We start from the raw sequence: 25,963 nt of genomic DNA on the forward strand, positions 1-25,963 counted from the left end.
AAAGTTGTTAGGAAACGTTTATAAACTTTGGGGATTAGTGTAAAATATGCACAAATGCCCTTTTGCATCTTATCGTTCTAAATAAAACTTTTAACTTTAATAAGATTCATTCGCGTTTAATTTTATCAGTCATTTCTAAGTCTAAATACATATTACATAAATCTAAGCATGTTTTGATAGAAAATCAATTCTTTGGGAAATTCCAGCATACACTGTAATGTTTATTTTACAATTTTGTATTAAACAAGAATGACAACATTAATTTTTATTAATAACATGTTGATTTTAACTTTTTTTGACAACAAATTTTTATTTGATATATTTATCCGATTTATCTGTTTTTTTGGAATACTGATTCCTAGGACAACAAAGTACAATGTTATAAGCGAAGCATCTCAATAATCAAGTCTTAAAAATGTTAGTATGTCCTTAAACATTATTCTGTATTTAATCAGTTTTTTAACAAATTTACTTACGATTTTGTTCGACTTTTATATTCTTATTATTCAGTACTGACACTCTACAATTGTTAATGTTCGTTTGTCCTACCGTTTCAGAGCTTCGCTTTAAGGATGTTGTCATCCTTGTTTTTGAACAATATACACATGCTCTTCTATACTTATTAATCAGGGTCTATCAAGTAATTTATTTTAAACAATGTAAATCAGTTATAAGGTATAACCAACAAGTAAAATAAATCTTAAATAATATTTCGGGGACAAATGGAGAGGTCGTCAATTTTACTGTATGTTGCCCCCCAACGACAGCTGAAAACAACGTATAGGTTTCGTGATTTTTTTCGAATTAATTTCGTTCATGGTATAAGCTGAATGTAAATGCTTTATATTCATATTTGCGTGTCATAACCGTTTGAAGTCTTATTTATTTATGTTACATACTAAAACTTTTCGAGCAGGATACAAGAATAAAACAAATTAATGTGTAAGTGGCATTAAGTGTTTTTTCTTAAGAGTGTGGGTCACGTCTCCTTGAGATTTATAAAAGGGATAAGAATAGTTCTTCATTTAATTTTTAGATATACATCCATAGGAAGGGGACATAAGACTGTAACTACACTGGTAAACAAAGTTTAACCACTCTTATTCCTTAGCTCAAAAAAGTTGCCCGAAATGATGTGTTTATTTATTGTATGTAAAACTGTCATATTTTGCTGGCAGAAAAGTTCAAGCAATTTTTTTTCTTAAGATGAAATATCCCTCCCTGATAACATATCTCTGTCCATTGTCCTTGTGTTCACGTGTTTGAAGCCCTGCAAATGCCATGTATGTAGCTGGTGGTGGTGGTTGTTCGGAAGATTTGCCCTGCTTATTATTATTCAGTCTTACAGATTCAACCATTTATCCAACATGACTGTTACTTTCAGGTCTTTTATTTTTTTAAAAGGGAAACTTTTCTATAATTAGTGTCAGTCCGTTCGTACGTCCGGAACTTAACGGATAGCATTTTTCGTTAATTTAGGCATGTTAGAATTGTCCTATAGATTTCAAACTTTGCATGGTGATTCCTTTAGTAGTTAGGCACGATTTAGGAAGCGTAGCAACTCTATAAGTATCAACAGAATGTCCGTACGTCCATTTAAAACATGTTGATCTTTTTCCTCCTTTAACAACAAATTTTTATCTGGTCTAATTATCCGATTGATCTGATTTTTGGTATATTGATTCCTGGGACAAAAAAATATTATAATCGAAGAAACTCTATAATCAAGTCCTAAAAATGTAAGTATGTCCATAAACATTCGCTTTTATGGATGTTGTCATCCTTTTTATTTAGTCAGTGACCACTTTTAGTTACTCCCCCCCCCTGTAATAATTTTTAAAACACACCATTTTGTTACCAAATAGACCAAATAACCTGACTAAAGTAAAAACAAACAAACACATGAATGAATACCTACTTCGCCCTTATTTTCGATCTATTTCAACATAAGGGCTAAGGTAGTTTTTGAGCTCGACTAGGCACTTTGGGAGATATCCATCTTAAACTGTAAAAAAAAGAGGAATGTGGGCTGTTTCTTCTTATTATTAAATTATTTCCACATGTAAAATGCTTGATTAGATGTGTAAATTTGTGAAAAATCATTTTTTGATGAATTATAAGATTCTAAAGCCTTAATTTTGATTGAAACGTTTTTTATCCTAAAATAAAGGACAGTTATGTACATACATATGATTGACTTTGGTTTTTGCGAAATAGATTTGTGAAAGAACATAAATGTAGCATAGCAATAACAATTAGAAATAGATAACTATCATAATTTATTTAGTAAATGATGTGTTAATTCACGTTTAATCGTATGTCTTGACAGTAAAGGACATACAGAGTATGAACAAACTTTATTATGGAGTAGCTACCCTTCTATCCTTAGTTTATAAGAAAATCTTCTTAAATTAAAGAGAAGTCGTACAAGTTAAAATTGCATTTATGACGTCACTTGGACATATGACATGAGAAATACGAAAATAACACTACAAACAAAATAAAATTGTGCTTTATTGGAAGAATGTATTATTAAGGTATGTGAACTGTATCGATAAAAAAGCGCCTGAAATATGCTACAGAAGAAGTAGCTTATAGTGCCTAAAAAATGATGTCATACAATACAAATGACCAATGGTAGACCAGTATTCATTTTACTATTGGTTAATTAGAATGTATGTATACTGTATGTGTGACTTTTTTATTGACGCCATTTAGGCTGAGATTTGAACCCATTAACTGTATTACCTAAAACTTGTTTGTTTGCAGAGTTTTCAAGAAAGCGTCTGCTGACAATCGGGTCACTGTATACCTGGGCAGGAGAGATTACATCGATCACGTGACTGGTTCTGATCCTATTGATGGAGTACTCCATGTGGACAGGTATAGACATAGATAGATAGCCAGGGTCACTGTATACCTGGGCAGGAGGGATTATATTGATCATGTGACTGGTTCTGATCCTATTGATGGAGTACTTCATGTGGACAGGTATAGACATAGATAGATAGACAGCCAGCGTAACTGTATACCTGGGCAGGAGAGATTACATCGATCACGTGACTGGTTCTGATCCTATTGATGGAGTACTTCATGTGGACAGGTATAGACATAGATAGATAGACAGCCAGCGTAACTGTATACCTGGGCAGGAGAGATTACATCGATCACGTGACTGGTTCTGATCCTATTGATGGAGTACTTCATGTGGACAGGTATAGACATAGATAGATTCAAGGATTTGTAGATTGATCAGTTGATTGATTGATTGATATATTGATGGAGAGATTGGTTGCTAGATTGATAAATTGTTAGATTGATAGATTAATTATTGGATTGATTAACCAATTGATTGATTGCTAGGTAGATCAATAGACTGATTGATTGTTTAATAGATGAAATATCTTATAATACTTTTTAGGGAGTTTATTAATGACAAGAGAGTAACAGTTCAATTGGTCTGTGCTTTCAGATATGGCAGAGAGGTAAATGTTTTTCAATTACAAGTTTTAACATTCTACGATAATTCTACAAAGCCTTATTATTCATATCTGCATGCATGTATACTTTTTTAAACAATGATTTTTGTTTTAAAATATTGTTTTGTTTTCATTAAAGTTTCTAAATTTAGCAAGTTTAATACAACATTTGAATTAGTCTAAAACGATGTTAATCATTTGGTACATTTATGCCAAATATCCCAAATGAACATAATGATACATGTTAAAGAATTTAATATCAATAGGGTTGTATAATTAAAATAAAAATCATTTACATGGATTATAAAGTTAGAGCACACATACTATAGGATTAATTTAGTCATTGCACTTGCGGGGTTTGACAAATCAACATTAGTTTTATTAAACAAATATTAATGTTTAATATTTTTTAAATTTATTTCATTTATAATGGATAAAAAAACATATTTATATTAAAGCTTTTAAATATCTAAATACTTTAAGCTGCACCACCACTAGCTTTGCAAAATGAAAGTGATCAAACAATAAAAATCTTTATATGAAAATGAAAAAAAAAATACTTTTATTGGGTAGGAGAAGGATATCTGTAGATTTTTTCCTGTGGCAATCAATCCCTGAACAGTTTTTAGACGTTTTAAGGAAAATGAAAGATATATTAAGCAATTATTTTTTTTAATGTTTAGGAAGATGAAACTATGGGATTGTCATTTAAGAAAGAGTTAACTCTATGTGAGATTGTTCTTTTCCCACATGGTGAGGAACCTTACCCAGCACCTACCAGGCTCCAGGAGAGATTACTCAGGTAAATACCTTACCCAGAACTTACCAGGCTCCATGAGAGATTACTCAGGTAAATACCTTACCTAGCACCTACCAGGCTCCATGAGAGATTACTCACGTAAATACCTTACCCAGAACTTACCAGGCTCCATGAGAGATTACTCAGAAAAATACCTTACCCAGCACTTACCAGGCTCTAGGAGAGATTACTCAGGTAAATACCTTACCAAAGACCTACAAGACTCCAGAGGTGAATTCTTAAAAAACTTTTGCCCCACTAAAATCAGTGAGGCAAACTAAAAATTTAGAGGGGATAATTTTGCCTCACTAAAATTTTAGTGGGGCAAACTGATTTCAGTGGGGCAAAAGTTTTTTTAAAAATTCACCTCAGGAGAGATAATTCACCTTATCTTGTTGGTGACCTTAACCCAGCAAGGCCTTTGCCTGCAGTACCAAAACCTTGTGGGGCCACCTGTTACCCATTGTAACCAGACGTAATATGACCTAAATTAAAAATCAAACAAATAACAACCCCAATCTCCCTTTTTAGAATTATTTTGAAATATAGGTCTAAACCTACATCAAATACAAACGTAAGAGTAGCTCTGGCAAAGAAATAAGAGAAATAAACTTTGGGTGTATGAAGTATTAGAGGAAAATCTTGGATTACTTGTCTTGATTACACTAATCAACTTTCTATTCTTTTCTCAAATTTTTTTATCTTGAACATTTTTATTTTGTTTTCACACATTTTATTTTAACACATATTGAGAAAAATTCTTTGCCGTGTTGAACATCATATAATTTGTTACAAAAATAAAACACACAAAAAATAAATATTTGTTAAAAAAATATTCACATGACCCTAGAGCCACCTGTTGGAAACTAATTAAACTAAATTCATATTTCAGCAAACTTGGAAAGAACTCTTTCCCCTTCCACTTGGACTTTCCTCAACATTCCCCAACATCAGGTAAATAGCAAGAAAAGAATACAGGGACAGGACAACAGATGACGAATCTTACCTTATACCTACTCTAAAATCAAAATAAAAAATTACTCCATTGTTAAATTATTTGAGAAAACATTTACCCAATCTAATCCAGATCCAATCATTGACTCCAATAACTAAGGGTATACTTCACTAAAACTTGCAGGAGTGTGCAAAAAGAATTATTACTTTTTTAACCCCCTTCCCCTTAACCCAAATCATGGCACGCCTTTTCTTAGACCCAATATTTTGGTCTAGGAAACAAAATTCTAACAATTTTTTTAAACAAAAATTTTAAAATAATAATTATTATTATTGTTTACTTCAACAATAAGCTTTCAATATTGCGTTGCCATTTTGACTTTTAGTAGGGAAGCTACTCTATTCGTGTTCGTGTCTGTCTGTCTGTCATGTCAACTGATAAATCACTTTTCTCGTATTCATTCAAATCCGGTGGATAGGAACCGGTTCTCATCCATACGCAAAACTATGTCTAGCATCGTATTATATCCAGTTTTCTACCAATATAGAAATGTACAATCATAAGATTAAAACCAGTTGTTTTTAACCGGTGCCTTCGGCACCTCGGGGCTGAAAAACTGGTTTTAATCTCATAATTGTACATTCTATATCCGCGGAAAGCTGTTTATAATACGATGCGAGAAATAACTATTCTTAACTTTCATATAACTTCCCCTAGGCTTCCTGCCTCTATTCCTTTCTCCTTCTATTCAAATACCCATCACTTACCCTTTCTAGTGTTTCAAATCTAAAAAAATGTTAAATTTTAACCTAAAATTTGTTTTAGTAAGCCTGACAATGACCTCAGACGATATGGGAGAACCATGTGGAGTGGAGTACTATGTCAGGAATAATTAAACATATATTTGATTTTAGAAAACCTACTCAACATGTATGTTTGTCGGTCAGAGTGTTACTTTCACATATTTAAATTTGTTTCATTAATAATCTTCTCTTACTTATTTTTCAAACTTTTTCCATACAGAATAATAAACATAATTCTAATTTATTGTTACTTTTAAGGGAAAAAATAAAAAAAGACTTTCTTATGATGGTTTTAGTATATTGTTTCAACCTCTTCCACACCTGTATTAAATTGTAAAGTCTATAAAAAATTTGAACTATGATAAAGGGCGTTTAAATGTGGTTATTTATGAATATATATGTTTAAATTGACTCTGTTAATTTAGAGGAACGGTAAGATAATATTTATTTGATTTTAGTAATTACACTTAAATTGGCCTTTCCATATTTACAAAGTTAGATATTTTAAGAACAAAAATTTCCTAGGCAAAGCACAGCTAAAATTAATCTTGAAATATTTCTTGATTGGTATGATAATCATAAAATATGTGGTTTTCATCAAGCAGTTTAAATTAAACTTTTAATCCTGTAATTAAATTATAAACTAACTTTGATACTCCCAGATTATAATATACATTATACATAATAGTAACTTTTAGGGTTTAATTTAGTATCTATTATTTGGGATATTTGAATATAACAAAACCACACTGTTACTTTCTTATTACGTCACTTTCTACGTTCAAACAATGGATTAGGGATATATGTGAATATATTGCCCGGAGAAAATTTGTCGTCAATTTAGCTTGCTTATAAGGACCTAATTTGTTGGTCAGTTCGTTCATCCAGAAGGAGGAGGCTGGATTGGGAAATTGTGGTGGATGGGGGTAGAGAGTATTACTTTACCAGAGTAAATGCAAATTTAGTGCAACTTCCAAGTATTAATATATCAATTGGAAAAATATATCCTCAAAAATTTCTGTAATTGTTCATATCTTTTTCAGATTTCAAGTGCCACTGAACCAGAGAGGTTTTCTCAAGTAAATATGGCTATTAGGTAAATTTAATTACATTTGAAAAAATCGAGCATTAACAATCTATATATAAAAAAAAGATTAAGACCAAATTACCTTTAAGACCTATTCATAGGGTCAGATGGTACTTTTGTATTATGTCTAGTAGGTTTAGTAATCACCACAAAATCTAAAATATTTTATGAAAAATTTTTTGAAGCTCATCTACTCTGTGGTCCCAATTAAAAGTTTTCTTATTTAGGAAAATACAGTTTGCTCCAACCAAGCCTGGCCGTCAGCCCTGCACTGTTGTCAGGTATATCTATAACATATCAAACTATAGAGGATTTTCGCTGTATTTTTCTCTTTGTAGGCTTTATACCCAGGGATCTTCAGGGATAAGGAAATGAAAATAAATTATTGTACAAACCTAATTAGATTAAACAAAATAAAATTTTGTTTATTAGAAGACCATAACGTTTTAAGAATAACGAATAAGAGAATTTACATATATCTCTCTTTTCCAAACACCATTTAACAGATTTTAAAATATTTTTTATAGTTATTAACAAGAGATTAATGCTCCTATTAATGTTTTAACTAAAATAGTTTTCTTCAAATCTTAGAGTCAGTGTAGTTTCAACTTATCAAGTTATTATTTTTAATTTTTTACTTATATTTTGTTTCAGGAAGGATTTTGCTTTATCACCAGGAGAATTGGAGCTTGAAGCTACTTTGAACAAGTAAGTTTGAAAATCTTATCAATTTATATTTTTTGTTTGTGATTATGTTGTAAAGCCATTAATTTTTGTTGAGTTAAAGATGTCAAAGGGTTCTAAAATAATTAAAGGGTTATTAATATTTTTCCTCCAATTATGAGAGGTTTTTTGACACGATTTTGAAAGATTTTTACTAAAATAATTTTAGTGATTTATTCAGCGATACTTGTTTTTTTTCCAGAAATCACCTCAGTTCTTTTTTTGTCTGTTTTACATAGATTTGATAATATTTCTTCCTTTTTTCAAAATCTAATTTTCCTATTATATCTGCACTGTCTCTATTTACCAATAATTCAATAAATCCATATCTTTCAAGCCATAGAAATATGAAAATTTATAACTTTTCCCGTTTTACAATATTTTTTGGTATGAATCTTTACTTTATAATGCAGCTACTCTATAGTTAGGTTTGTTTGTATGTACTTCCGTCTTTATTTTAGTTACACTCTTACAACTATCTCTTTGTTATTATTCCTTTTTGTATTTCTATTCTGTATGGTATGTATTTATATGTATCTATGTATCTAGACAACTATATTGTAATGGAGATTCTATGAATGTATCTATATATGTATCTAGACAACTATATTGTCTTGGAGATACTTTGAATGTATCTATATATGAAACTATGTATCTAGACAACTATATCGTAATGGAGATACTATGAATGTATATATATCTAGACAACTGTATCATCATGGAGATACTATGAATGTATCTATATATCTAGACAACTATATTGTAATGGAGATACTATGAATAAGAATATATCTATATATCTAGACAACTGTATCATCATGGAGATACTATGAATGTATCTATATATCTAGACAACTATATTGTAATGGAGATACTATGAATAAGAATATATCTATATATCTAGACAACTGTATCATCATGGAGATACTATGAATGTATCTATATATCTAGACAACTATATTGTAATGGAGATACTATGAATAAGAATATATCTATATATCTAGACAACTGTATCATCATGGAGATACTATGAATGTATCTATATATCTAGACAACTATATTGTAATGGAGATACTATGAATAAGAATATATCTATATATCTAGACAACTGTATCATCATGGAGATACTATGAATGTAACTATATATCTAGACAACTATATTGTAATGGAGATACTATGAATAAGAATATATCTATATATCTAGACAACTGTATCATCATGGAGATACTATGAATGTATCTATATACAGGGTGTGGCACAAAAATCCGGACAAATTCTAATTTTTAAACAAATAAACATAAAATCGTCAATTTTAAAGATTTTATTGAATTTTAAAAACTGAGACTAATATGACTATTAGATTATTCCAAAAAATGGCCGCCCCAAGCAAATTTTACCCCCGGGGTAAAAATGTTTAGGGGGGTGGGTTAAATGGCGCTTGAAGCGCGCTGAAAATTCCCCCCCCCCCCCCCCAACCCAAAATAAAAAGCTTGGACGCCCCTGGTTGTCAGCGCAACCCATAGTCTATAATGAGTTTTAAAGTTCAATATGGGTCCCTGAAAGAACAGAGAATATGGGTAAAGAACAGAGAAATTTTCACGATTTTTGACGTTTTTTACATCTCAAAATCTGCCACGTTTAACTTTGCTGGAGTACTACGGCCAAGCCATTTCAGATAGAGAGCTCTAGTCTTTTCTAGTGCCTTACCTATGTATCTAATAGTATCCCCAGCAAGTTTCATAACTCTACCTCACCTACAGATTTAGTCAGATTCAGTAGGCCCTAGTCGCGAATCCAGATTAAACCACACCGGCGCATTTGGAATCTGCCTTGATGTACATATGCGCGGCCAGCTTGTTGTAAACGTCCATCTTCGTCCAAAGATTTTTTTTGTGCTAAAAGGTCATTACCTAAGCTTTTTATAGTTGGGTCAAACGTTCTGATTGGTCAAGCAATTTTGATGCTATGGCCGTTTAAAAAACGTCCAGATTTATGTGCCGCACCCTGCATGTATCTATCCAACTGTATCATCATGGAGATACTATGAATGTATCTATATATGTATCTATGTATCTAGACAACTATATCGTCTTGGAGATACTATGAATGTATCTATATATGTATCTGTGCATCTAGATAACTATATCATAATTGAGATACTATGAATGTATCTATATTTGTATCTATGTATCTAGACAACTGTATCATCATGGAGATACTATGAATGTATCAATGTGTATCAAGAACAACAGTAGTAAGACAGTGAAGAAGATTATTGTATCTGTGGTCCAATGCGTAGGCAGGAAAAATCATACAATTTTACGTTAAAGCAATTGAACAAACCATTTTGACTGATATAAGACGGTTTAGCTGTAGCTGAATTACAAATTTTACAGGTGGTAAGCAAGAAAAAACAAGAAGCTAAGTAAGGACAGCGTTAAATACAACATAAATTAGATTAACATATTAAAATTTAGAGTAAATTATTTTCAAATGCTTTGTTAGGACTTGATTATGGAGTTGATTTGCTTATAATATTGTACTTTGTTGTCCCAGGAATCATTATACCAAAAATCTGAACAATCGGATAATTAGATCCCATAAAAATTTGTTGTTAAAAAAGTAAAAAATCAACATGTTTAAAATGGACGTACGGACATTCTGGTAATGATTATAAAGTTGCTACGCTTTCTATATCGTACCTAACTACTTCAGGAATCACCATGCAAAGTTTCACGAAAAATAATAATTTTGCATTGTCCTTTAAGACACCTGCACTGTATTTTATCTTTTTAGCTCCATATCTTTTTCGAATTATACCATTATTTTTGTCATAGCAATAATTAATTTTAATTAATTGAAAAAATTGGAACAACATATATGTTTCCTCTATATATTCCGCCTGTATAATCTTTAGTATTTGCAAAATAAATCCTTAAATCCACAAAGAAAACAGATGATTTCAAAATTTGAAAATGTTTAGAATCTTTTCTTAATTCCAAATAGAAGACAGATCAAAGTTTTGCCGCAGTTTCATGTTAAACTTGTCTGCTGTTATTATATTAAAATACAACAACAAAATATTATTTACATTTTAAAAAAGTATCTTTTAAAAATATACAGTTTATCTTATTAAAGAAATAATGCACTAGTTTAAATTACAGGTAATTTGAATATTGTGCTTCATTCAAGTTAGATCCATTTATGGGATGTAAAGTAAAGCTTATTTGATCCCAAACAGTTATATAATCTAATGATAATATTTGACTATATCATTATCATAAGAGGAAAAGTTTTTCCAGTATGGCTTCTAAGCCGATTAATATCCATTGGCTTAGAACCGGTTCTTAGCCATACTAAAAAAATCATGTACTACTAAATTCAACTAATATCAACTAAAACGTTTCCTACTGCTGTTATGTCAGGTGCACGACATAAGTTAGAGTAGGGAGAATACCTTGACCCAAAAAGAGGTGCAAGTCATTACCATGCACAGCCAGGACTTCTCAGAATTTGTTTGAACAATGAAAGGGTTTGATGTCTGTTGGATGTTTCTTAACCTTATATCCTTGTGTGTTTAAGTATCGCATCCCATTACGAGCGAAAGATGCTCTGGATTCTCTAGCTGATCACCTAAAGATTGAAGTTGAATCCCCCCCTTACATGGTAAGGTAAAATTGGATGCCAATGCGGTACTTCCTAGTTTAACTGGAAATATGCGGGTTTACAGGTGCTGAATTTAAAATTCGGCTATCTATTTCTATAGTCCTAACAGAAAAATAAAAAAAGATAAAAGTGTAAAATAAGTTACTTGTAAAGTAGCAGCTCCTAAAAGTAAACTTTTGTTTAAAACTTTAAAGTGGAATCCTTTAATACTGGTAGTGGAACACCCATACCCATAGGTAGATTTTTGTTTAGTCCCATTATTTTTAAATATTATTTTTCATCGAACAATATTTGAAATAAGTTTGTTTGTATGTGTTTTTGTATGTACATTGTTTAATGATATATTTTTTAAATTTTTCTTGATCTTTTGTTATCAAATAACTATTGATTATTTTCATTTTTCATAAAAATTCATTATTTCACTTTCTGAGTTTTAACCGTAAACAGTTTTATTATGTCTTATTAAAACTTTAGAACTGGCTGAGGGTCAACATTGATCCAATGGATGTCAAAGCAATTTTGTCAAGCTTTGTTAAATTATTTGTGCATGTTTATATGTAGTGCATTAATTAACAGCAGGGTGAGAGGGAACATTGATAGTGTTTAACCTAAGGTTAAAAAATTGAAGCAAAAACAATGAGAAAAAATCTTCGATTTCAAAACATTCAGAGAAAAAATCCTCCAAAGTAAATAACCAATTTAATGTTAAAGCTAATTTTCTAGTGCTCCATGTTACAATGCCGGTTTAATTAATATACAACCCTTTTTTCACCCAAAATACACAGGGAACTTTTCACATAAGACTTATCCCTTAATCTTTAATTAATAGAAACTTTTGTGAATAAGAAAGAAATTAGCAAACACAAGTTTCCATTATTGTTGTTAATTAATACACCCAGAAACATGGATTTATCATCTCAAATAGCAATAATGAAAGAAAAATAATTCTATGAATCAAGTTGGTTGCTAAAGGCTTTCAGAAGTATTGGATTACTTGTAGATTTTTCTTTTTAATATAAGAATTTTTGTGAGATAAGGTTCAGAATCTTTAACTTTGACGTCATTTTTATGGCACCACAAGCTGCTTCAAATTGCAGAAATAGTCAGAAGAAGAAAGTTTTATAAAACACGTTTTTTTGTGTTTAAAATAGTAGATGATCAGGAAATTGAGAAGTTGACAAAATGAGGATTATTATTTTTAGATAAATTAATAGATATTCATTTCTTATTATAGTTATTTTTCGTATCGTATTATAAACGGCTTTCCGCGGATATAGAATGTACAATTATAAGATTAAAACTAGTTTTTTCATTTTCTCGTATTCATTTGAATCCGGTGGATAGGAACCGGTTCTCATGAATACGAAAAAACTATGTCTAGCATCGTATTATATCCAGTTTTCTACGAATATAGAAATGTACAATCATAAGATTAATACTAGTTTTTTTAGCCGGTGCCTTCGGCACCACGGGGCTAAAAAACTAGTTTTAATCTTATAATTGTACATTCTATATCCGCGGAAAGCCGTTTATAATACGATACGAGAAATAACTATTACCGTATTATACTAGAAAAATAACAACATCCATAAAATGGAAGCAGAACAAACTAGAAAGTAAGACAAACGAACATTTTATAAAATTGTATGATTTGATGCCAGATGTTGCCATGTTCTCTGGTGGCCACCATGTTGCCAAGATTGCTTCAGTTGAGACCACAGAGGTATCTAATTCGAAGTGCTGGAAAGTGTCATGTGTGACATCATAGAAATACGTCTAAAAGGAGGGACGAGAGGAGAGGGAGAAAGGTAACCCCTAAAAAGAGATTTAAGGATTTATAAGTTTTTTTTATTACGTCACATATGACACTTTCCAGCGCTTCATTACTTTTCATCACATTCATGTGGTCCCTGGATCTTCACTACAGAAACAAATAATCTTAATTTTCACTAGGGATACCCTTTGGTCCCTGGATCTTTACTATAGAAACAAATATTCTTTATTTTCACCAGGGATGCCCTGTAGTCCCTGGATCTTCACTATAGAAACAAATAATCTATATATTCACTAGGGATGCCCTTTGGTCCCTGGATCTTCTTTATAAAAATAAATATTCTTTATTTTCACCAGGGATGCCCTGTGGTCCCTGGATCTTCACTATAGAAACAAATAATCTTTATATTCACTAGGGATGCCCTTTGGTCCCTGGATCTTCACTACAGAAACAAATATTCATTCACTAGGGATGCCGTGTGGTCCCTGGATCTTCACTACAGAAACAAACATTCTTTATATTCACTAGGGATGCCCTGTGGTCCCTGGATCTTCACTATAGAAACAAATAATCTTTACATTCACTAGGGATGTTCTTTGGTCCCTGGATCTTCACTACAGAAACAAATATTCACTCACTAGGATTGCCGTGTGGTCCCTGGATCTTCACTACAGAAACAAACATTCTTTATATTCACTAGGGATGCCCTTTGGTCCCTGGATCTTCACTATAGAAACAAATAATCTTTATATTCACTAGGGATGCCCTTTGGTCCCTGGATCTTCACTATAGAAACAAATAATTTTTATTTTCTCTAGGGATGCCGTGTGGTCCCTGGAACTTCACTATAGAAACAAATAATCTATATTATCACTAGGGATGCCCTTTGGTCCCTGGATCTTCACTACAGAAACAAATATTCTTTTTATTTACTAGGGATGCCCTGTGGTCCCTGGATCTTCTCTACAGAAACAAATTAACCTTGTTCCATCCATCAAAGCCACTGGCAGATATGGGGTAAGTAAGATACTAGAATAAAAACAATAATAAAATCAACAAGTTTTTGATAAAGGGAATTCTCATAAAGGCTTAAAAACTACCTATCCCTGTAAACTCAATTTCAAATTCCCTTTAATCAAACTACTCCTCATTAGGAATTATTAAATATTTAGTTTTTAGATCCATAAAATCTTTTTCATAAATGCAATGTATTCCATTAAAAAAACATTAGAGATTTAAAATTTTTAAATTATATATATCACAATGAAACATTATTTATGTTTAGGTTGCCATAGATGGACGCCTGAAGGGGGATGATGCTCATCTAGCTAGCTCCACTCTTCTTGCTGATGAAAATAATAGGGATATCTTTGGACTAGTTGTCTCTTACTCTGTCAAGGTAAAATATTTTAAATTATCTTTAAATGGCGGTTGCGCCCCTGGTGGTCTTGAGGGGGTGGACTTCCCCCCCCCCCCGAAGTCGGCCCCTACTCACTTTTGTTTGTGGTTTAAAATTAAAAAGAAAATTTTAAAAATTGGGGGGAAGTTAATTTTTTCTAGGGGCGATTTTCTAGGAACAGACAGACAGAGATCCCTTTTTTATCATATTGTTCTAGTGCTGTATATATTATCCTTCACCATTCTGTAAATAAAGAATCTAAATTCCAAATAACCTGGTAATCTTCTTTTCAAAGTATGTTTAACTAAGAAAAGTTGTGAGAAAATATCAGAATAATTCCAAAAATAAGATTACATTTGAGGAATTTGATAAAGTTTTAAATAATACTTCAGTATTTCAAAATAAGAACTTTAAAATCTGTTCATAGAATTAAGCTTTTCTAAAAAAAGAATCTTTATATTAAGTTAGAAAATTCAAAATAAGTTTGAAGATAGTATAATTGGTTGTAAAGGTGATAATTTTAATCTTGGCTAAAACCAAGTCATAACTAAAAAGTTTTAAAATGTTACTGTAAAGAAAGTTGTGTAAGCAAAGGGTCAGCAAAATTTGGATTGTAATAATGGATTTGAATAAACGTGGATATCATGATAGGGGAATAATTGTCGCCAAATTAGGTTGCTAACATGGAACTCATTTATTATTCACCCAGTAGTAGGGGAGAGGATTGGGTAAAGGGGGGTGAATTGGAGATATTGTTATTTTAGCCCGCCGCAAGTTCCTTTATTAGAAAACATGATAATCGATAATCTGGTGTAACATCCAAGTAATATTATATCCGTTATTGGAAGACTGTATGTCCCCTTGGGTCTACTAAAAAATCTGAATCCACATTTGACTCAATCTCCTGAATTATTATTAAGGTATTTTTATAGTGTTTTAATAATTTATTGATTTTAAGGTAAAATTGATGCTTGGAGCCATTGGAGGAGAGCTTACTGCAGAGCTTCCATTTGTTCTCATGCATCCAAAGTAAGTTTTAGGGGGGATAATTCAACTATAGAAAAACTTTTCTGGTAAACAATAATAAGCATCATTTAGCAAAGTTTACTATTTTCAGTGTGTAAATAATATTATGTAATAATTGTTATCAAAATAAGAGCAAAATTAAACAATCTTAAAGGAACATTAGTAGAAAATAACTTGAACAAATAAAATTAAAGGCATAATACAAACTAATTAAAGTAACAAATCTTTTAGATGTATATTTTCTAAAAAAAATTTTGTGCCATAATATTCAAGAATCATATTTTTTTAAATAACTAATTTTATCCTGAGAGTTATAGCAGAAAATAACAAAATATTTTATAAAAGTTGTACAGGGTTTTTTTTTAATGGAACAAAAGTATTGCTTAATATAACCACTTGCCATTGACAGAAATTAAAGGACGCCTGCAAGAAATACCACGCTTTAACTGCTGAAAGACTGCCACAAGTAGACCCAATACCCCAAATTTTAGGCCTTCAGCTTCAATAACAAAAAAGTTCTAGGCATTTCAAAATAGCATTTTATGTACAATGAAATTTTTGAAAGACTTCCAATGCTCATAAAAGAAAAAAACAATATTAAATTACGTCGCCTAGACACAAAATTATAACCTTATCTTTGTCAGAAAATTAGATTGCCGGTAACTGATTACATTTCTACAATAAAAACACCACATTCAATAGTAAAAATGTATGAAAAAAATTCGATTTAAATTGCATTTTTAAACGAAAATCATAGCGGAAACAAAGGGGGAAACTAATACAATCTCAGCTGTGATTGGTTGTTAAGCTGATTCAGCCTTCTGATTGGCTACAGTACACTCGGTACAACACAAGTTAAACTTATTTTTTTTTAATGATTTTGACTATAAAAATGTGTATTTTTATTGTAAAAATATAATTAGTTACTGGAAACCTAAATTTATGACAAAAATAAGCTTATAATTTTGTTTCTAGGCTACGTAGTTTAATTTGAAAGTTTTCAACATGAGCATTGAATTCTTTCAAAATTTTCATTGTACATAAAATGTCATTTTAAAATGCCTAGAACTGTTTTGTTATAGAAGCTGAAGGCTTCAAATTTGGGGTATTTGGTCTACTTGTGGCAGTCTTTCAGCAGTTAAAGCGTGGTATTTCTTGCAGGCTTCCTTTAATAATCTATATCTTAATTTCTTCATTTGGTTGGGGCATTTTGTATAAGAAAAAAATATTTAGCGATTTTCAACAAATTATGCCTTAAAAACCGGTTTTTTCAAAGTACCTATTTTTGGAAGATTTTTGGATCATGACCAATTTAAAGAGTGTGCAAAAATGCGTACATTTTTAAAAATCAAATTGTGTGGCTTGTGTTAATAGTAGAAAAATGTTATGCATACCGTTAGAATTGTCATAAACTCTAGTTTTTGGAATGTATGTATCTTATTCATGCAATTTGTAGTATACGTAGCTACGTTGGAAAATGTGAGAAAGGTTGAAAAGTTTTAAGTAAGTTGGGACATTTTACCACGTAGCTCCTAAACTATACGTAGCACAGGAATAGTTCTTAAACACCCAAAAAATAGAGTTTATGACGATTCTAACGATATGCATAACATTTTTCAACCTTTCTCACATTTTCCAACGTAGCTACGTATACTACAAATTGCATGAATAAAATATATATATTCCAAAAACTAAAGTTTATGACAATTCTAACGGTATGCATAACATTTTTCTACTATTAACACAAGCCGCGCAATTTGAATTTTTAAAATGTACACATTTTTGCACACTCTTTAAATTGGTCATGATCCAAAAATCTTCCAAAATTAGGTACTTTGAAAAAACCGGTTTTTAAGGCATAATTTGTTGAAAATAGCTAAATATTTTTTTCTTATACAAAATGCCCCAACCCAATGAAGAAATTAAGATATAGATTATTAATTTCTGTCAATGGCAAGTGGGTTATATTAAGCAATACTTTTGTTCCATTAAAAAAAACACCCTGTATAATAGATATTGATATTATAATTTGTTGTAGGCCTGATATGAGAAAAATGATGAAAGCAGATACAATTCAATACAATGATAAGGTAGAATAATGTTGTATTTTGGTTTTACTTGTCTAATAATATAAAGTAGTAAGCTTTTTGGTTTGTTCGTTGAGATCTCGTTGTCCACTGAACAGAAGGAGTCTACAAATTTAGAGAAAATGTACATATTTAGGTCCTGGTTTGATCATAGACATTTAGTCATTTTACAGAATGTCTTGTCTAACTTCCTGTATGTTTGTAAAGATCTCGCTAATGGCTTGACCAATATAGCTAAAATTACAATTAGGCTTCTAACAGACCTGGCAAGATTTTCATTTATTTTTAGGGAGGGAATTTGCACTCACCCCAAAGAAATGGCTCCTTGAAATAGTACCTCTATTTTTGGGGGGTTTTCTTTTAGAAACTACAATTTAAGGTGACTGTGCGGTCTTTCCCTTTTTCAAGTTTACTATCAGCTTTGCACCTAGACAGGGGGGAGGGGGGGGGGGAGGAGTTAATTTTAGGTTTTGAAAAAAGTATAATTATTTTTTAAGGGGGGGAGGGGGATTTTATTTGTAAAGGTGAATGGTTGATGGTACCCTCCCACAAAATAGTAATAAACCTGACCTATGAGAGCAACACTTTAAAGAAGAACCATATCGTTTCAGCAGTTAGTGAGATTCTTCTGAACATAAAGACAGACTCAGATCCTGTTATCCTGGTATAATAGTTTAAATTATCGTTAAACCTTGATATAAGATCTACTTAGGAGATACGGAAAGTGTCATGTGTGACGTCATAAAAATACGTCTAAATCCATCTCTTTCTTATGGGGTTTCCATCCCCACTTCTTCTCTCTTCCTTCATTTTAGACGTATTTTTATGACGTCACACATTACACTTTCCATATCTCCATTTGCCTAGGATGATGAGGAAGAAACTGACGTTGAAACTGGAGAACCTCAGGATGCTCTCAGGATGGAAACTCTCAGGGTCAGGCATTTTCGTTAAATCATTTTTAATTATTTCTAATATTTCTGTTTCAATGATTTTTTATCTTGACAGTAAAAACAACTTTACAAAAATCCTAAATAATGTTTGAATCTGTTGGCTTCGAGGATAAATTTCGATCTTACTCGATTTTACTCGGCTAAACCCAATTTTCAGTGACTAAAAACTGAATATAAAAAGATTGATATGAATTATGATAGATAAAATTACCACTTTTTTAAATTAAAATTGTTAGTAGAAAGTTTGGGCATTGCTACATAGTTTGTACAATCCAGGAAGGAAGGAAACATTGGACCCTAAAATAAAGCTGTCCACAAAGTTTCATAAACATGTTCTCTCATTTCATGGATTAAAATCTTTAGGTAATTTTATTAAATCATTATTGAATGGGTCAAACTAGTCGTGTCCAAACAGTATCCATTGTCTTGTCCCTTAAAATCCAAAGAACAAATTAATTAAGTTTTAATAGAAGTTCCTACATTTTTTAATCCAAAGAATGAGAGAACTTGGATGATTTGTATTATAAAATTTCTTATAATTATTCTACATTTAAAATTTGAAGAATGATTTTTTTTAAAAATATGTAAAAACCTGAGAAAAACTAATTTGCTTAGTAGAAGTCTTTACAAGAAAGGCAAACACTATGCATTATTACTAGAGCTCCCTTGAGACATTCATGGGAGAAAGAATATGTTTTTACCATTATTAAGAATAGTTAGTTATTGCATTGTATAATAGACAGATTTCCGCGGATGGTAAAATGAAAAATTGTATGATTAAAACCAGTTTTGTTCGCCCCGAGGGGCCGAAGGGGTCCAGTATAACAAAACTGGTATTATTTTTATGTTTTTCTTTATATTCGTGGAAAATTGTTTGTAATACGTTGCTATAAATGATAATTTAGTATGGCTGAGAACCGGTTCTAGTCCAGTGGATATTAATCGGTTTCGACGCCTTACAGTGAACAAGATTTTCTTTATTCTATATTTTGTTTCTTCGCTATTAAAAGTGTTGATACTCTACAATGCTAGAACTTGTAGAACCTAGGTTTATATATGTTGTCATCCATGTTTTAAAATTAATTTAACCACTGCACTGGGGTAAATGGTTCTTTTTGGTGAGATTTTTACGGCCCACTCATTGAAATTCATTCATTCTGATCGACATTTGAAATTATTCTATATGATTCACTGTTTTAAAAATAAATGTTATTATTTCTAGTATTTTAACTTTAACAAAGCTTTTGATAACTTGTTCTGACGAATGCTTTGGCACCTTCAAACTTTCGTTTTTTTTTTTAATGTTTGTATTTGTCAAATAATTACCAAAAAGTGTACATTCCCTAGCCACTAATATGGTCGAATTGTTGCTACACTATTTCCTTTTTGTCAAATAAATGATTCATCATCTAGACTATATTTATTCCTCCATGAACATTAATAAAAACTTTGAAGACTAGTGTAATAGGCCGCCCATTTTCCCTCTCCCTTCCTAGAATATAAATAACAAGGACGTATTATGTAATGTGGGCATTATCTTTTGTTTACATTAGGCTTCTTTTGTTATGAGCTACAGCATACATTATAAATATTAATAATACAGGCTGATAAAAAATTTTCAAGTATTGGATCGGGTTCTCAGCCATACTGAAAAATCATGTATAGCATCGTATCCCAGACAACTTTGTACGCAAATTGAAAAAGAAATTATAAAACTAGTTGCAATTGTATAATTTTTTATTTCAATATCCGCGTAAAGCTGTCCATAATACGATGACATAAATAACTATTATACACTTTTTCTTTAGATAATTTATCGTTGATTTTATTGGATACAAATTTAAATCAAAATGCTCCAAAAAGATTTTTAAAATCCTCCAAATTTATCCACCCTAACTTTGGGGAAGTGTTTCTGTGAATGTTAATTCTAAAGAACTTTTTGTATTTTTTGGTGAAATTTCAAAATTCCTAAAATAAGAGCCAGTAATTACAATTAGATTAAGAAATACTTTTAATCACCCTGTAACAAAATGTTGCTTTCGAATGCAACCATCCATGAAAATATTAATATTTTTCTTAGCATGGGTGTGACCTTGCGATTCAGCAAACATGTTTTTTATGCTTTTAATAATTGTTATTAATCATTAAATAAAATTTTTGTGGTTTTTCATAATTCTAAAGTATCGTATGCCGTCTATTCCTTGCGATTTGATTTAAATCTGAGGTAATAATACAATTTTGTAGTAACACAGACAGTCCTTTTGATTGCATAACCTTTTTGTGCAGTTCTAATTTATATGATTTGTGGACTAATTCATTCTCCCTGCTCTTACTAAAATCATTAGATGTCTAACTGCTAAACTTATATGGCTCTCCTTTACAATGTAGCTTCTCCTAGATCCTGTGAAACTTTATTTAAGTGGAGGTTATATACCACGTCCACCATCCTATCCAGAGAAATCTCCCCTAGAAAAAAGAACCATCCCCATATGAACTTTTTTTACTTTCTAATTTGTAAAACTTTAATTGAATATGAGAGGGTTGACTTCCCTAAAGAGTAGCTGTTGATTGTAGATAAGTTTCTAATTTTATTTACTTTTAGAGAAGAAATGTGTAAATGAGAAGATCCAAGTATAATTGGTAATACAATACTACAAACAATTTCATTTCCACTACGGATCAGCTCTGTTATCACAGATTCTAATCAATGATAAAAATTATATTTTGTGTGGTTTTACGTAAATAGATAAACTAAAACATAATTAGATTTTTGGCTGGTCTTTTCCTATAAAATCATACTAGAAAATGTCTTTTTTCTATATGCTTTGTTTTTTTTTATCAAAATTTTAAAATTTAATTTGTTCCTTATTATATTTCTTTTTTAAAAACTTTTTATTAAATTAGTTTCTAATTTTTTGGTTTTCTGTTTTTTTTGTGACAAAAAAATTTAAACATATTAAAAATTGTTTTATAATGTAAATATCTTAATGTGTGAAGGTGATTGAAAGTTGATAGTGAAAGAAATTTATCGTTGTATTTATTAATAGGTACAGATACATATTTTTTATGTGAATGAAGAGAAAAGATAATTATGTAGTAGTGAGAAAATAGCAAAATTACAATTAAAATAAGAAAAAAAATACAAATAATTCTATTTTGGAAGATGGCTTATTTAATTTCAAGCAATGCTTTTTAACATGTTTTTAGTAGACAAGAGCCATAGACGTTTAAAGGTAGAGGTAAAGAGGTGTCTACCCCCCTCAAACTTTGATCCCCACATTACCCCCCTCAAAAAAAAACCTCCTCAAACCTTTGAAATCCCTCATTTTCCCCCCTTCCGATAAAAAGCTTGGGCTTCACTGACCGGAGTGACGAACACTAGTTAAAGAGCAGCTATGGTAATAATATCTAATGTTTAAAATCTTTATTTAAAAAAATGTATCTGTCCCTAAAATTAACTTATTTTATATGATTAAGAAGAGCTTTATCATAGAGAACAGTACTCATGATACGTTTGAAAATTTTGTAGATATTTTTGTGATTATTCTGGGATTTATTATTATTGATATTATTATTATTATTATGATAATTTATGTTTTCTCATGGATATACAAATATAAATATGTTTTGTAATTGGTTTTAGAATTATTTTTGGTAATAATCTAAAGAGGTATTTAAGAATGGATATAGAATACGTGGATACATTGACAGGGGAAAATTTGTCGTCAATTTAGGTTGCTAATATGGACCTCATTTAATGGTCAGTTCGTTTATCTTTATGGTCATTACCTAAGCTTTCTATAGTGGGGTCAAACATCCTGATTGGTCAAGTAGTGTTCGCGCCATGGCCGTTTTAAAAATGTCCCGATTTATGAGCCGCACACTGTATTTCACCCATTTTTTCAAGTTCTTGCTCAGCCAAGGCCGTAAAACAATACGCAATCCGAAAATTTTCCTAGAACTACGTTCATTCAAGTGCTAAAGTTTAATATATATTATTTATAAATTAATGAAATTGTAAACTGTGGTATGTTTTATTCAACAAACGAGGCCATAAACTACTCCTTTCAGCTAGTACTGGACAACAAGTCTATTGTTATCTATCAAATTGCTTTCATAAATACCAATACAAATTGTTAAGCATACGTTATTACGTTTTTGCTCACATTAATGCATTATGTACATTACTGTGCAATAGCATGGTCCTATATTAAAATATCAAGGCGTTATCCAGACTTTGAAAAAGGGGAGGGTAGGGTGGCAGTCAAATACTAAAATTTTCTAAAAGGATAAGTAAGGGTAATCATATCTCCTCTATTAAGTAACACCCGACAGACTACCAAATCTCTGATTGCACGACTCTTGTGAGGAAGTCCCAACTTGCATGGTGATGAGTTGTGCCTGTTTTGGGCCAAGACATTACATCTTCTCATACTATTAATGTCGCGCACCTGACATAGCAGCAGCAGAAATCATTTTGATGTATGTTAAGCCGAGATTTGAACCTATCATCTTTCCGACGCCGAGCTGATGTGCTACGTGTTGAGCAACGGTCGCGGATCACTGGTGAATCAAGATTTGTTTGCCTCCTTTGGCCGCCAATGTTTTACAAATTTAGATAACAAAAGATATACTGAATAAAAATTGAGCCGACCTAACAAATGTAGATATATATATACATACGTACATAGTATATGATGATAAGCTTGAGTGGAGAGTTGCTTTCTATGGATTTTTATATTCTTGTTAATTTCATATTTTGTTCTTAAGTTTCTTGTTATTGGGGGGTTACACTTATTATATTGTGTCTTTGAAACCCCCCCAGAGGTTACTCTTACTCTTCACAGTTGTAACGTTTATGTGTGGCAAATATATCTCTATCTATCTATCTTCATTTATACTATATATCTAAACATATATTCATATATCGGCCTCAGTTAGTTGAGATACCACCTCTCACAAACTCTTGTTCAACAGTTACTTCGTACACCCATTTCTACACCGTAATGTTACGCGTCGGAGTGTTATAAAGTATAGTATCAAACGCTCTTGTGACATCGTAAAATCATACTTAATAAAAATGAGAATTGTTTTAGTACCATTTTTGGTATTAAATTAAAACAAAGAGAAAAATTTAATTGAATTTTTAATTTATTTTGTAAATGTTTACAGAAATGAATTAGATGTTTTGAAAATAAATTTCTTTTTCACATAATATAATGAATACATTTTGGGTGTTAATATAAGTTATTATGATTCTGACATATAAAACAAACTATACTAATGTAATAATGTGTAATATACAATTATAATGATTTATATATTTTTTCATATTTTTAAGAGAAAAAATTATTAATAATATCAACAACAACAAAAAAAATTACAATTATGTAGAAAAGTAGCGCAACCAAAAAAAAATTGTAAAGCAAAAATTCATTATTCTAAAATGTTGATCTTGATACTGTTTAATTTTTATCTTAAAAGTAAATTCAGTCAATAAACTTGCGGTCTTAAGGACATAGATTTATTAATAGCAATGCTGTCGAAAGAAAGTGTTTAAACAAGTTTTTTTTTTAATTTGAAGTCGAAGTGACCTTATGGGTAATTTGTTTCATTACCAAAATTTTGATTTTTTCAACAATTCTAAAAGTTTTCTAATGGTTGAAATTTTTCTATATATATTCGTGTGATTTATGCAAATTTGTTCAATTCCAAGTTTCAAAATTGTTTCAAACAATCAGAGAGCAACATTTGGAAAAGTCCATCAATTCAAAAGTGAATAGCCTACAACTCCCACTTTTTGTCATATTTTTTTCGTAGGTTAGGCAAGGTTGAGTAAGGGTCAGGAAAGGAGGTTTCAAAATAAGTTGAGAGGGTGAGGTAAGGATGGACCAATCGCAAAATAAATTATCCTACCAGGGAGAGAGGGAATGGACATTGGACTATTAATTATGCTGGTTTACAACTTTAATGGATACGATCTCTTACTTGTTAGCTTTGAACATTTCGGCAACTTTCATTAAATCTTAAGGTTATACATAACTTTAGTGTTAAATCTTTCCTACCAATATTCTTAATTGACAGAAGGGTTAATTTTGTTTATCGTGATTGGAGGTTTACTTAAATTTGGTTAACAGTTGCTCCCAAAAAGACCTCACTGTATGCCTGTCTTTATCCAGGTAAAGTTTTCTTTAAATACAGATATTTTAATAATTTTTAAAGTATAATGTACAAGACAAAAGAAATATTAGAATAAAATCCCCACTCATTGTAAACAAAGTACCCCCCATGTAAAATAAAATTATTGCTGGAAAAGTTTTAACACTGCTGTTTTGTACCACCCATCAAAGTTTTAAGCCAACGTGTAAGAAGACGTGGTAAAATAACTTTTGGGACCAGTGCAATTTACTGTCCAATGTCCCCTCCATCCCTGACAATACCCCGCTTAATTTAAAATTGTCGGGGTTTGATAAAATTTTCACATCCTAATATCATTTTGTGCACGTGAATTATTGAAACTTATGCCAAGGGCTCGGCAGCCTCATGTTAACAATCTATAAGCATCGGGAAAATCAATCTTTACGTAATACCCTTTTCAAAAAAAGTTTTCAAAGCACTCAAACGAGTTTACATTTGAGGCTTAGTTGAGGCTGACGCGCGGCTGCTGAGCCCTGTTTATTTCCCTGTTTTCCTGTAAAGAATATTACATGAGAGCGAACAAAGCGGAGTTTCCCTCATATTACATGTTGAGTGAAAGAAACCACCATCTTTTTCAAATAAATTGAAAATAAGTGGGGTTGGTTTAGTTTTTCATTTGTTTCTTATTACTCTAGGTCAGGTTAGGTAACGTTAAATGTTATATTCGGTACTGGAAAGCCCCACATGGGTAGGGCACCGAAGGCAAGAAAACTAAAACTAAACCCCCCATCTTAGTGGGTTTTTTTTGGGGGGGTGGGGGGAGTCTAGTTCTCTACATGCATTTTGTGTATTAAGGGAAAGAAATATTTTATAATCAAAATATAATAAAGTATGATGTGTGTAATGTGTATCTGTTTGTCTGTCTGTCTTATTTGTATCCAGATCAAGCTATTACCAATATTCAGAGAAGGGTAAGACAACCCTTTAAAACGTGAAAAATCTACAATCCCCTGCAAGCCATTAATAAAAATATAAAACATTATTACAATGAAAATAAAATGTAACTATTATATT

The 25,963-nt window shown here is 31.1% G+C and overlaps 1 protein-coding gene across 1 annotated transcript; it reads left to right on the top strand.

Moving 5' to 3' along the window:
• Positions 1-1,296: 1,296 nt before the first annotated feature.
• LOC145323052 (phosrestin-2-like) lies at positions 1,297-21,859 on the top strand. Its single transcript, XM_080165438.1, has 18 exons — positions 1,297-1,384; positions 2,770-2,883; positions 3,422-3,485; positions 4,163-4,281; positions 5,171-5,232; positions 6,059-6,114; positions 7,002-7,132; positions 7,351-7,404; positions 7,778-7,831; positions 10,042-10,145; positions 13,174-13,235; positions 14,223-14,303; positions 14,572-14,685; positions 15,644-15,714; positions 17,750-17,801; positions 18,666-18,734; positions 18,991-19,114; positions 21,354-21,859. Exons 1-18 carry the CDS (start codon positions 1,368-1,370, stop codon positions 21,386-21,388), a joined length of 1,383 nt encoding a protein of 460 aa, XP_080021564.1. The 5' UTR covers positions 1,297-1,367; the 3' UTR covers positions 21,389-21,859.
• The last annotated feature ends 4,104 nt before the right edge of the window (positions 21,860-25,963 follow it).

The sequence above is a fragment of the Acartia tonsa genome, chromosome 6, assembly GCF_053477335.1.
Source record: "Acartia tonsa isolate MP-2025a chromosome 6, ASM5347733v1, whole genome shotgun sequence".
Taxonomy (NCBI): Eukaryota; Metazoa; Arthropoda; class Copepoda; order Calanoida; family Acartiidae; genus Acartia; species Acartia tonsa.

Excerpts from the sequence above, each read along its gene's own strand:
- LOC145323052 (XM_080165438.1), top strand. Across the intron at positions 4,282-5,170 it reads CTCCAGGAGAGATTACTCAG|CAAACTTGGAAAGAACTCTT; the intron begins GTAAATACCTTA and ends TTCATATTTCAG. Across the intron at positions 13,236-14,222 it reads CTTCAGTTGAGACCACAGAG|GGATGCCCTGTGGTCCCTGG; the intron begins GTATCTAATTCG and ends TTTATTTACTAG.